The 14,075-nt window shown below is 34.5% G+C and overlaps 1 protein-coding gene across 1 annotated transcript; it reads left to right on the top strand.

Moving 5' to 3' along the window:
• On the top strand, nt 1-13,612 carry LOC128998455 (retinal rod rhodopsin-sensitive cGMP 3',5'-cyclic phosphodiesterase subunit delta-like). Its single transcript, XM_054424585.1, has 5 exons — nt 1-307; nt 2,685-2,747; nt 4,326-4,461; nt 5,042-5,163; nt 10,834-13,612. Exons 1-5 carry the CDS (start codon nt 267-269, stop codon nt 10,913-10,915), a joined length of 444 nt encoding a protein of 147 aa, XP_054280560.1. The 5' UTR covers nt 1-266; the 3' UTR covers nt 10,916-13,612.
• The last annotated feature ends 463 nt before the right edge of the window (nt 13,613-14,075 follow it).

Below are 14,075 nucleotides of genomic sequence, written 5' to 3'. Positions count from 1 at the left end.
TCACAGTTCTGTTACTAGTTGTTGTCAATACTGAAATGGTTTAGTATAAACAACCAATGGTTAATAGTGTCTGTGCATCGAAGTTAGAACACTAAAGTAATTTTGTATACGGTTTCCTACAACAAGTTCAGTATATTAACTAATTATTTTATTTGTGTGTCCCCGCCATTAGACATAAAAAAAAAAGATAAATGGCATCTGGGTCCTGTAAAGTTCTCGCTTGGAATCGTAGATTGTAGCTAATGTTGATTTGTTCTTGAAAGACAATGGGGCCTAAAACTACTGACATATTGAGTGGATTTCAAGTGTATCCTTTATAAGAATATGCCAACACTAGTATTGAAGCATTAATTGAGTATTTTATAGACCTAGGTTATTTACTCTGTAGGCTACAGTATTTCTTCTATTAGTTAGCTATTATGTTGGTGATAACAAGTTACCAAAGTAGAATCGGCTATTGTCACAAAATGTTTTGGTTAGGTACTTGACTAGGCCTACCTAGATCATAAGATACCTTGGAGAAAAATACTCTTCATCGGTTATCCGAGGTTCAATTGAGTCGTTCCTCTGCCAAGGAACCGTACATGACATGTTGAGAAATGCATATGTCTTTTTTTAGGATAACCGGTATGCATCATAGTAGCACTGCCGAGATTTTTTGTATTGACACTTCATCTTGATTGTTAACGATAAACGTAACTTGTTTAGTGCCTCTCTACACCATCAGACGTCAACAATCCTCATTTTTGCTAAACAACATTGGAATGTGTGAAATCAATTACGAGGGGGGTTTTTTAAGTAGGCCTAACACTCCATAACCCATTCCCGCACTTTACCCTCATTGCATTAGGGCCTGAATCTTCAAGTCATAATGTCGGCATTGAATATGTGTCTTGTAATAAAAAAACTTACCATTGACCTTATCCGGCGATTCGATAGTAACACTATGTTGTAACAGTTATATTTTAAACTCACAGCGAAGCATACATATCAGCTATAGAGCTACAAATAGTGTAATTCTGTTCACAAATGATGTAGTAAGTGGTGTGGAGCCTTGTTGCGACATATAAGCAAACTACAAATTCATACGCAAAAGTGGCCCTTACTTAGAAAACCGCCCTCGTAAATCCTCTGATGCCTTAATCGTGTTCCTGCTAGGTAACCCAGAGCCCCCGCTAAACCAAACTAATTAGGACTGGATCTTGTTTAGACAACTACATTTTTTGAATTGAGAATAACCTATACGTTACATCAAAATTTCTCCAAAAAGTAACAGTTTATTTTAATGACTGAGAATGGCTATATATTACTCCCACAGTCATGGATATTTCTGTGAGGTATATATAGGTAGGTGTTATCTACTACTATCCTGGCACCACACATGATTGACCCCCTTGATTGAGTTTTTTGTAACAGAGTGACCTAAAAAGATAACCGGTAAGAATACCGCTAATGAAATGACGACAAGAAACCTCCAGTCAATTCTTAGTTTTTTTAGTTTCCCAATTGGCTGTACACCCTAGTTTTTCCAAAACTCAGCAACAGGTTTGTTTCTTCCAAAATTGGTTTGGATTGGTCACATGCTTGGGTTAGCAAGACTGTGAAGTATTTAGTGCTTCAACCTCCTGTCAAAATCCACTCACCAATTATATGAAAGCATAGACTTTAGACACAATATAGACTTCCCATGTAGGCTAATGTAAAAATTTGAAGCCAAAAAACGTGGTGCAATCTGTTGAGAACAATATTCTGTGTTAAGTGATAATTAAATCACCTGTTTGCTATGATACTGTGTTGATTTTAAATAATATTCAACCCAATACACTTAATACCTTCTGATGCTGAACTTTATCTATTTCCTTGGCTTCAAATTGTTACATTACGGTACATGGGAAGTCTATTCTGTGTATAGTCAATGATAAAAGTAATAGAGAAATGGTTCCACTTTAAACCATTTCACCCTCTAAGTCACATCTGCCAAGTGTTTTAACAAAATATGACTTGTATTCTGTGAATGTGAATATAAATGTTGTGTAAATATATACTAAACTGATGCATTATATCTGACTAGTTCGGTCAAAGAAGAAGAAATCCAGTATTCAAGTAAACAAATCCTAGAAGCAGGCTAATATTGTAACTTTTGTAGTAGTTAGTTTACCGGCGATAGAACGAGAACATCATTAGTTAACATGACAAGGCTGATACAGACAGGAGTGATGCGTAGGTTAGGTGACATCACGGGAGCTCATGGTAGACTGGGGAAGGACTTGCTGGGAAAGCGTTGCTTGGCCAGGCTGTGTTCTTAGGCCTAGTTGGTTGAGATGGCGAGATTATCTGACCACTGTAACATTTATTAGGCCAAACTTGCTATCATAGGCCTACAGTTTACAATGCTCATACAATGCACAGTACTATATGAAATATACTACAAATACCTCCGTTGTTTATTATTCAGTTTTGAAACTATGCCTTTAGTAGGGCCTATGCATGATGAAGTAAAACTGGTTTTGTTGTAGCACAGACATATGGAATGAACTTTGTTTATTCACCTTTGAATAACCTTATTATTTAGACAACTCAACACCCTTTGAGCGCTAAACTGATCTAGTGGGAACCCTGAATTTTACTCAATGTCAATCAATGTCTCAAGTTTTGCAGTTATTTTCTTATCCAAATATCTTCAGTAACTGGATGAACTTGAGAGATGCTGACACTGGTAAAATTTTATGGCAAGGAAATGAAGATTTGTAAGTATCAAAAATCTTGTTTTGGATCTTGTAGTAAAACACACATTTTATGTAATAATATAGTAGGATAGGTACATCAAACAAAATATAAAACTTGTGGTACTTCTATTGACATGTTAAACAAATCTTGTATGGCTAAAAGCCAAATCGGAGTGAGTTCCTAGGAATTGTTGTTTGTAGGCCTAATGGTAAATTCTTTCTTCTTAAACGTGGCCCTCGTATAAAATAGCCAATCAACACCGGTTTGTATTTTTAATGTTATGACCAATTAATCGACTAATCAAAATTACATATTTTTTTCAAGAATATCATGTTTTGTTAATCTATATTCGTGATCAGCTTAGTTATAAAATAATAAATTTGTTACCAATTCCAATGATTTAAAGTAGGTCTGCATTAGTGAATGCGCCTCTTTAATCTAGCCGGTCTGAAAAATGTCACCCATAACATAAAACAATGTTAAATAGCTTATTTACTATAAATGGGAAATTCTCTAAATGGAATTTGCTTTATTTACAAAGTCACAATCATAACATTACGGTAACTTACATAAATATTTTTGATAGGCGATTTGTCACAAAGTCTAATTATGCAATGATTAATCAACTCAAAATAAACAAATAAAATAATCCATACAAACCTATGGGGAAGCATTATATAGTACTGTCTTTATTTCTGTTTAAACACTCTGTGTATTTTTAAATTAGTATTAACGTATTAAATCTGAGTGCAAACATTATTAAAAATAAACTTGAGTCTGTAAAATTGGATCATTTAGTAGTGATGAGACGAGTCGAGTACTTTCCCGACTCGATACCACAACTACTCGAGTCAGTACTCAAGTACTGGACTCGATTCTTACCTGTATAGCACCGAAGCTCTGTTGACTCGTAGCTGCGAATTCTGGAAATTAATCTTGTCTTGACTCGAATCTCTTTACTCAAGTCAGACAGACTTGGCTCAGATTCGTTTTATACTCTGTCTGTCTGTGTAGATTTAAGATGAGAGCGAGATCGGTTATTCATCTCACATAGAGTTGATAATTAATTATGGGTTTTATTGGTTAAAATAAAACTTTGTTGGATTAACAAAAGAGATTAATAAAAAACGGTATCTTGACTCGAGTAAGCCATTTACTCGAGCGCTATGTACTTGTAGCGGATGGTTTTGAAACTATATCTTCATCAAGTGTTATTACGAACTGTCAAGCACACAAGCGCTGTCGACTCATAGTGGTTAAATCTGGAATAACATCAAGTCTCGACTCGAGTAGAAGAGTTCGAGTATTAAATGCACCCAACCCAAGCGCTATGGACTTGTAGTGGCGGTTCTAGTAAGCTTTAGTTAACGAGTAATAGTACTCGAGTACCGTAGATTTTGTATCGAGTCGACTCGATAGGCCTACTTCATTGGACTCGATACTTAACGAGTCAAGTACTAGACTCGTCACATCAAAACTATCAGTTAGGCCCTAAGCTACCACATGATTACATATAGGCCTAGAATGTTTTTTTGTTTTCATGTACCTATTAAAAATGCTTGGTTATCAAAGTCTAAGACAATTTTTATATGTTTTAGATCTTCACCCGATGTCGAGCATATGGCCAGAGTCCCAAAGAAAATTCTGAAGTGTCGAGCAGTATCAAGAGAAATCAACTTTTCTTCGGTTGAAGCATTAGAAAAATTTCGACTAGAGCAGAAGATATTATTCAAGGTTGGAGTAAAACATAATTGATTTCCTCATTACTATTATATTTTTGTGTATATATGTGATCTGATATTTTATGGGGAAAATAACAATAGTTTTAATTACTTTTTAACTGTAATGTTTACAGGGAGGTTTTTCTGGTTTGTTGGAGTTAAAAAGGGCAATAATTTACTAAGCTGTAATCAAAATCCTTTTGACCCGTTTTTATTTTGAAAATCCGATTTTACCATCTTTTTATAGGAAAATCACCTATTGAAAGTTTCAAAATGTTAAAAAAATATATCTGGAGATACCATGGATACGCCCACATACCAAATTTAATAAAAATTGGATTTTATGGAAGCAAAACATTCAATGTAACACAATAATAAACTCAACATGTAAACACAAGTAAACTTTTATTAGTCGGGAATAACAAGTGAGAAAAATCTGCAAATGTTTTCGACTCGTGCTGGTTTTTATCCATCCTAGGAATAAAAATAATTTCTTTAACAATGCATGTATTGGAAACAGTTGTTTTTACTGCACTACAAAAAAACAAATACTATTTACTGTCATCAGTGATAAACTTGAGTTTTTTTTGTAGGGGAGAGTGATGGAAGAGTGGTATTTTGAGTTTGGGTTTGTGATACCAAACTCAACCAACACATGGCAATCCCTGATAGAGGCCGCACCTGAGTCACAGATGATGCCGGCAAATGTACTCAAGTAAGTCTCTGTTGCAGCAAACCTGTAGACAAAGCAAATTCCACTCCCCGATTGGATTTGTACTGATATATTTCCTTAAACTCTTCTTTGTTTCAAATCAAATCAAATCAAATCAAATCATCTTTATTCCATAGACACAAATTGTGAAAAGTACAATAGTGTATAGGCTGCGTCAACAATATAATACAACTTAAAACTAATCTAAGGTTGAGGCAAAATAATCTTCTATTTTATAAAAACAGTTTTTTAGAAGAATTCTCTTGATGGCTACTTTAAAAACATTTAATGGTAACTTTTTAACTTTAACTGGTAACTTGTTGTACAATTTGGTAGCGGTATATTTGAAGCTAGCTTGAGTGGTGGCATAAAGGCACTGATCTATTCTTAAATTATTACAATTCCTTGTGGCATACTTGTGCACATCCTTATTACAAAGTAAAATATCACAGTTGTTTTTAACATACAACAGACATTGAAAAATATAAATACAGGTTAAGGGCATCACAGACAATTTCTTAAATATAGGCTTACAATGACTACGTGGGGGAGCATTACTTAACAGTCTAATGGCTCTTTTTTGTAAAACAAACAAGATGTTGGCATGGCTACAATTAGCCCAGAGAATGGCACTATATACTAAATGACAATGAACATAACTAAAATACACAGTTAACAATACATCTGGAGAAACAATTGATTTTAAATTTCTTAAAATAAAAATTCCTTTGGAGAGTTTTGGAGCGATAAAATCAATATGGGAAAACCATTTTAGGTTGCTCTGTATCATCACACCTAAGAATTTGACTGGAGTTTGAGAATTCTTAGAGTTACCATAGGTCATTTCCAGATTTTGAGTTTTGTTTACGTTAAGAGACAGCTTATTGGCCTTACACCAGTCGGACATTGTTTTAACAGACTCAGAAATTACACTGTCCTGCATACACTTAGTAGACTTGATATTCAAACACACGTCGTCTGCATACATAAAACATGAAACATCATTACTTTGGACATTAAAAGGTAAGTCATTAACATAAATAATGAAGAGTAGGGGGCCTAAAATGGACCCTTGTGGCACTCCGTGGGGAGTGTGTTTAAGCTCTGACAGTGAATCCTGGAAATAAACAGCCTGGAATCTGTTGCTCAGATATGACTCAATCAAAGACACGGCATTATCACAAAAACCAAATGACTTTAGTTTGCCTAGTAAAACACTGTGAGACACAGTGTCGAAGGCCCTTGAGAGATCAAACAATTTTGAACAAACACCTTGTTTTCTTTCCATGGCCTCTAGAGTGTCCTGAATATAATTTAAGACCGCCTCCGTAGTGGATCGGTGCTTGCGGAAACCAAATTGCGCACACGAAAGCAAACCGTTTGAATCCAGAAAGTTAACTATTTGCCATGAAAGCACCCTCTCAATGACCTTCGACAGAGTGGGCACCAAGGCCACAGGCCTATAATTGCTAACATCCAATCTATTACCTTTTTTAAATATTGGAACTATCTTAGAAATTTTAAGTTTGTCTGGGAAAGTTTTTCCTGTAATACAGGAGTTAATGATGTGTGCAATAACTTCACATAAATAATCACTACCAAACTTTAGAATCTGAGAACTTAAACCAAAAATATCAAGACTGCTGCTGCTGCTTAAAGACAAAATAGCTTTATGTACACATTCTACTGATACCTCACAAAATTCAAATTTAACATTACACAAAGGAACACTAGACATATACTCATCGGCACTGGTTAAACTAACAGGAATGTTATCAACAATATCATTAATACTACTTACAAAAAAAGAGTTAAAATTTTCTGAGTTTAAAGGTGAATCAACATCTGGTAATATAACAGCTGGGCGCTCATTTGTTGAGATATTTTTTCTAATAATATTCCACATTACCCTGGGCTTGTTGCAGGCATTAGAAATACATGAGTTATTGAACAATAACTTAGCTTCCTTTACTTTCTTATTATAGATCTTAGTTAATAACTTGTACCTAACCTTAAAAGCTTCACAACCAGTATCTTTACTTAGATAAAAATAATTCAAACATTCTTCTTTTAATTTCCTAAGTTCACCAGTATACCAATTACCAATGTGTTTGCGTGGTTTAGCAGATCTTGGCCTAACGTAAGGAAAACAACAATTTACAAAAATAATGACTAGATTAAGAAATAACAATATCTTAGTATTTACATCATCTGCGCTGTAGATTTCATTCCAGTTTGTATCCTTGATATGATTACAAAAAACACCAGCGTTATCGTCTGACACCCTGCGCCTAGACTGTGACGCACCCATGGACCTCGGAGGATGTGACTGTGTGGAAGCAGGAGCCAAGTCCAAACACATAGACGAACTTACGATGTAGTGATCAGACGCCGTAGTCGGAATAACAGTAGCCTTCCACCTCGAGGGATGCAAATTGGTTACATAATTGTCAATGCACGAACCATCAAGCATATTTAAAAGGCTGGGTCGAGTTACTTCGTCTCTTAGCATAATGTTGAGCCCAAAACTTGTAATTAAGTTACAAAAATCTTGACAGACATGAGACACGTTATCTTTAACATCGATGTTGAAGTCACCAGCTATAAGAACATCACATTCCAAGGATGCTGTTACAGTTAAAAGTTCTTCGAATTTGAGCAAGAATAACTCAGTATTGTCTTTGTCTGGAATTCGATAAATGCACACCAATAAAATCTTCGGATTGTCTAGGAAGAGAGCACTAATTTCAAAAACATTTACCAAGGCTAAACTGGTAATAATAGGTGCAGGAGACCAATTAATAGCATTGTTGTCCCTAATAAATATTGCTGAACCTCCTCTTTCTAACCGATGCCTACTAAAGCTTGAACATAGTGTAAAGTTTTCTAGATGTAATGATTTTATGTCAGAATCCAAAAGCCAATGTTCAGTAATAAAAACAACATCACTGTTTTCATCATTAGCAAATATTTCAACGAAGTTGACCTTGTCACAAAGATTACGGCAGATCCATAGCAAGGTATTGAAGTTAAAATTGTTTAGGCCTGGGCCTACGTCAATTATATGTGCACAAGGGTTGGCTACGTCAGTGCTTACCTGGTTTTCAAAGTCAGTCACATTGGAGGTACAACTCGTTTGTCCTGTGAGTTTAAAGATTTCTTGACAACAAACCTGTTCACAAACACTCCCTTCGGCCAGAAGTCAGGTTTATACACTACTTCGTCAATCCTGGAAGGAATGGTGACTTTAAATGAACAGTATTCCTCCGGGTACTTAGAATTTAGTGATTCTACTTTAAACGATTCATTGCTAAATTTTTCTAATAGGAAAGATTCCAAATCCTTAGAGTCAGTGTCCGGTGATAGCCTAGATACAAACAGGAACGACTTCTTTTCGGCAGTTTTAAGCCTATCGCCATCAGCTGCACTTAAACTTCCAGTAATAAATTTAGGTTTGTTATTGTTTTGATTTTGTCTGTAACTGACATTCCCAACGCCACGGCCTCCATTATTCTGACTCTTCTGTTGATGTTGTTGAAAGTCACGACGCATATTTCGCTTCCGATAGGAGACTGTCTGGAACGAATCGGATTCAGCTGCCATCTCACTCCTATTTGACTCCGCTGCTGCAGATTCAGACTTGGATGTAGCCGGTCGGACTTCTGGGTTTCGAAGCAACGAGCTCGTCATAGTCGACTCTTTTACTCTATGACCACTAACAACAGATTTGTCACTAGCTGTCTGTTCAACGTTGTTGTTGTTGTTGTTGTTGACATTTTCATTACTGTCAAGCATACTAGGGTTAGGTTTAAGAATATCCTTATCGATAAGATTACAATTTAAGGAAGTTAGATCTTGAATACTACCTTCACCTCTCTTTAAATTCTGTGATTTTAGTTTGCTAGCATACGTGTTATTAGTAGACTTGTCAAAAACGATATCACCAATGATTTCAGACTGGTGTTTCAGTCCGTTCTTCAGCTTGTCATTTTCACTGAGTAAAAACATAATTTGCTCACTCATCTTGTTTTGCGTGATAATTAAATTGCACACTTTATCCGAGAGAGATTGAAATGAGTCATCAGAATATGGTACATCACATTCGTCGTCATTTTTCACAGAACTTGCTGAGCAGGGAGCAGACGACGGCGGCGGCATCGTTGCGGATGACGACCGGCACGTTTCACACTTGAAAAAAGCCTTATCTCCTAACTCCTTAAAAATATTTAACTCTTCGTTTGATAGACCGGCACACGAAATGTGAAACCACGACAGACAATATCCAAAACACTTGATACATTTACTGTTCTTCGTAATATTTCTTTTGCAATCAGCCGAGCCACATCTAGTAGGCGCCATCTTGATGACGTATTTGGATTTAATACAATTTTGATTTAGTGTAACTCTAAATATTTATGTCTGCATGGCCATGCCTGGACCCAAAATATCCTAAAAATAATTTGGTTAAATAGAAAATTGAACATATCTCATGAATTATATTTCATTAACTCCTTCTAGCTACAGAATTATAAAAGATTTTTCTATAAATGAAAGCTGCATATTGTCTTAAACAGTACATGTAGAGGTGCACCAGTATGTTAAAAAGAAAAAACTACTTTGCATCAATTCATTAGAGTCAAAAGCCGATTCAATTTTCAATAATGTTTATGTGTAAGATTGTATCGCCCTTTTTGGTGTACTTGAAAAATAACAACAGAGATAGGCTATGAGTGGTAATTTTCCACCCTCTACAATTGTCAACATTCTAATCAGACATAGTATTTTGTAAATAGTAAACCCCGGCGCTACAAAAGCCTCAACAATTTACATTTTATGAAATACAAGTTTTTAGTTTAACTATCTTCATAATTTTATTCAAAGATATTTTTCTCTATACATGATGATTAATAATCATTTTATCATTTAGGAGGGTCACAAAAAAGTCAAAGATAAAGGTGGGTTGCCAGACAAAATAGTTTGGGAACCGCTGCTCTAATGTATTTATATAATCACTTTCAATTCCTAAATTAATATTACTAATGCTGGGTTTAAATAAGACCATGTGGTTTATAGTTTGGTTGTAGCTCATTGCACAGTTCCCAACTGATTGTTTGCATTTTTACATCCATAAATATAAGAAATTGGATTAGGTATCTCTATCTACAGCTGTTGTTAGGCTATACATGGTGTATCCAAATTATCTGGGACATATTTTGTGGACTCGTTCCTTGGGATAAGACAAACATAAAATGCCATATAAGTATGGGTCTAAAATGCCTGGATTTCTGTATGTGGGTCGGTTTGTGTTTTTTTAAAACTATTTTATATCTTGGGCATTTTTCAAGATATAAATTTCAAAATTGGTATGAGTATTGATTAGAAGGTAAAAAGAGCTTAAAAATTTCGTTCCAATATCTCAAGCTATTTAAAATGGTGGTAATATAAAATCTTTAATGTCAAATTTCATGAACACTGTATAAGAATCACAGCATTTCAATATCTCTTGGAACAAATATTAATCTCCTTTGTACTATTTGACCAACAGTATTTTATACTTGTATAACTGCCTCTTATAGTAATTATTAATTAATAAAGTAGAACAAACCGTAGAAAAAAATAGAATAAAAAGTAAAAAAATATGAAAGGTTGAATAAATTGTTAATTTTGTTTCAGTGGCAATGTGATCATAGAAACCAAATTCTTCGATGACCAGACCCTCATTTCAACCTCCAGAGTCAGATTGTTTTATGTTTAGTGTACTTTGTTTGTAAGTTATCGTCTTAGTGTATGCAAATTGATCACCACAAGTGGCCTCGGAAGATGTTGGCTTTCGTTTCTAATGATTTGAAGGATTTCAAAACTAAATAAGACGAAGCTACTTTTTTCAAAACTACATGACACAACTATTGATCATTTACAATTTAAAGGCTGGTTTCATGCTTGGGCATAATTACTACCGCTTGCATCAGTCACTGAATTTGGGTTTAGGAAAACCAAGACATCAAGTGATCTCTTACATCTTCATTGAGGATAGGTTTGAGAAGAAATTAAAAACTAGATGCAGAATTATCTGCTACAAAAACCAGGTAGTTGCCAAACATAAGGCTCAGCAGCTTAGTACAACTGGCTTGTGATAGTTTTTAACATAATACTGGAAACAGGTGATCTGCTCGGTATTTTCAAATATCAAAACTAATTGCTGTTATGAAACCAGAAAAAGATCTCATCTGAACCATGGCCATATTTCGATAACTATTCCACGGTCCGCTTCTGTCTAGTGGGGAGGTTATAAGCAATTAAATTCTCCCTATCCTTAATGCCAGCAACCCAGTCAAGCAAGCTAGACATTGATTTTGACGCAAACTGCTTCCCTGTTTAAGTAACAGTAGATTCAACACGTTCTTATAGGTTTGCTGCTACAGAAAAGGAAATAAGGGTTTTTTAGTAAAATGCTACAGCTTAATTCTCCATAAGAATAACACAGGACTTAAATGTAGATACTTTTGAAACTTTCTCTGTAACCATTACAACAACACTTCAAAATGCCTAATTTTTTGTGTTGAGAAAATTTTTAAAAGATCATGAAAAAATGGGTGAAGGAAAAGCATTTAATTCAGAAGAGGTATTTTTAGACTGTTCACGTTATACTGTGACGTCCATGATGTGTTTGAGTAAGAAAGTCCTGTGTTTTCAATTATTAAATATGAATTTTAACTTAAATGTAGTCTAGGCCTAAGAAATGTTTTATTTTATCTGTTGTAATAATTGTGTTAATGTGAATTTTATTTAAATGCCACATTGTTTATGTACTTCCCTGTTGTAATCTTAACTTGTATGTTTTGATATTAATGATTTTTTATCTATATAAATAACTATGATCAATGAGTTACTAATTATTGTTTTTTGTTAAGATAAGTGACAATTTTATATGCAATGTAATTATCATTTGACAATAATACAAATCTGGATCCTCAGCATGAATTCCTCAGCATACTGGTCATCAAAATGAAAAAGTAAAACGGTCCCAGGCCTAGGTCTTACCGTGCCACCTACGGTAATAGCTACCTCCCTATAGGGAAGTTCGCTAACAATGAAATAATTTGGCTGAATTTAAGAAAGTATGAAGTCTATTATTTGTAATGCACAATCATATAGTTAAGTAGCTTAATAGGTCATTTTACTTACTGAATAATTCTTTATAATATGCATTTTAATTATACTGATTTCATTGTACTGTTGCTTAAAAAAAACTCTGTATTTTTGGTTTTCCAAAATTGTAACTGTATAAGAAAATATATTTTTCCTACAGTTACCTAACAATGTACATGTTCTCTTACTGATTTGAGAAAGCAAAGTGGCCAATTCGCTCATCAATGTTAACATTGTCTCACTCTAATTACTTTGTCTCACTCCAGATTTGCAACATGAAGGCACGAAATAGTGAGCGCGTAACATGCAGACAAGGTCGTATGCACGCAAAATACGTTGGCAGCACTGGCTGTAAATCGGCTGGTCAGCTGTTGTACTGTTGTATTTGTCACTTTACATTAAATGTCATATTAAAAGTTCACTTCTGTGTAAAAATATGTCACGTTTCTTTACCAATTTATTTGTTTTATGGTAACTGTAGAAAAAATATATATGTGCAACTCGAGTGCAAAGTGCAATTGCCTCACTCTAGAAACCATTCCTCACTCGCCTACAGCTCGTGAGTAAGTATTTCTCTCAAGTGAGTCAATTGCTCCCTTTGCTCACTAGTTGCACAAATAACTAGTTACTCTCTTTGAATGTCAGCTGTTGAAATGAACTCAGCAATTTAAAATCTGGGCAGTACAGTCAATTTTTGGTTCTGTCTTTCACAGCTTGTTACGTTCAAATATCTGTTACGTTCTGAACAGCTCTTGCTTGTCAAAAAATAAAGGCAATGCTTTAATATGCAATGTGTCATTTACACAAACCTTTACACCCATTTATAAATATGCCGCTGTTGTAAACTATGTTAATATTTGTACTTATGTGTTAGTTATTAATTTTAAAAATATATCTTTATGTTGTAAATCACAATATCTAGGGGACAGTTATTTATTACTTTCACTTTGTATATTTATTTAAATAACTTCTTGATCAGCATTGTACGTGTTGTTAAATTTGCGAATGTAGATTCGCCTATTGGGTCTGATGATGATTGGAGTGTCCAATCGAAATCGATCACCACTTACCATCTTTTTTATATTTACCGTCTTGTGAGTAACAGTATAAGCGTAAATATATGTTTTAAGTGTTATAAGACGTATCTTTATTTACTTTCCGTATATTTATTTCTCTAAGATTTATGTCATGACTTTGATTATTATAGATCATATACATATTTATTGATGCATTATCTTGTGAAATTGTTCTTTGCAATAAAGGTATTGTTATTATAATTATCTTTATTCACAAATAAATTTGATGTTACTTAATGAAACAGTGTTTCTATTATGGATACCATTATCCTTTCATCAGATTGTTGTGTTCTGTGTGACACATAGAATCTCAAGAGAGGTTTGAGAGCTTCATTTCCAGGCGACTTGTCACGAGATAAAAACTATTGGAGTGATCTTATACAAAAAAGTTTTTTAGACCAAATATCACATAATATTAAGCGAACATTTGCCACGTTGAGGGGTCTATGGATTTTGAAGTTTATATACAGAAGCAGTGAATTTTATAAGCAAATGCAGGCTTTAGCCTTTTAATTTCTTTTTTTACTGTTGCCAAACTTCCTGGAAAGAGCATTTCAATAGAACTGCAGAAAAGAACAATCCAAAATATGATATTGAGGGTTGAGTAAGTAGCATAGCCAAGACTATGTAAGGGGGAGGGGGGTGTAGCAGGCCAGGAAGGTATGGTGACTAGTAATTGCAAAGTAGGAG

This window comes from Macrosteles quadrilineatus, unplaced genomic scaffold (genome assembly GCF_028750875.1).
Source record: "Macrosteles quadrilineatus isolate MER2022 unplaced genomic scaffold, UCM_ALF_1.0 Scaffold_7__1_contigs__length_78375512, whole genome shotgun sequence".
NCBI classification, from domain to species: domain Eukaryota; kingdom Metazoa; phylum Arthropoda; class Insecta; order Hemiptera; family Cicadellidae; genus Macrosteles; species Macrosteles quadrilineatus.
Note: the sequence above shows the minus strand (reverse complement) of the source record. Positions and strands in the feature narration are given on the sequence as shown.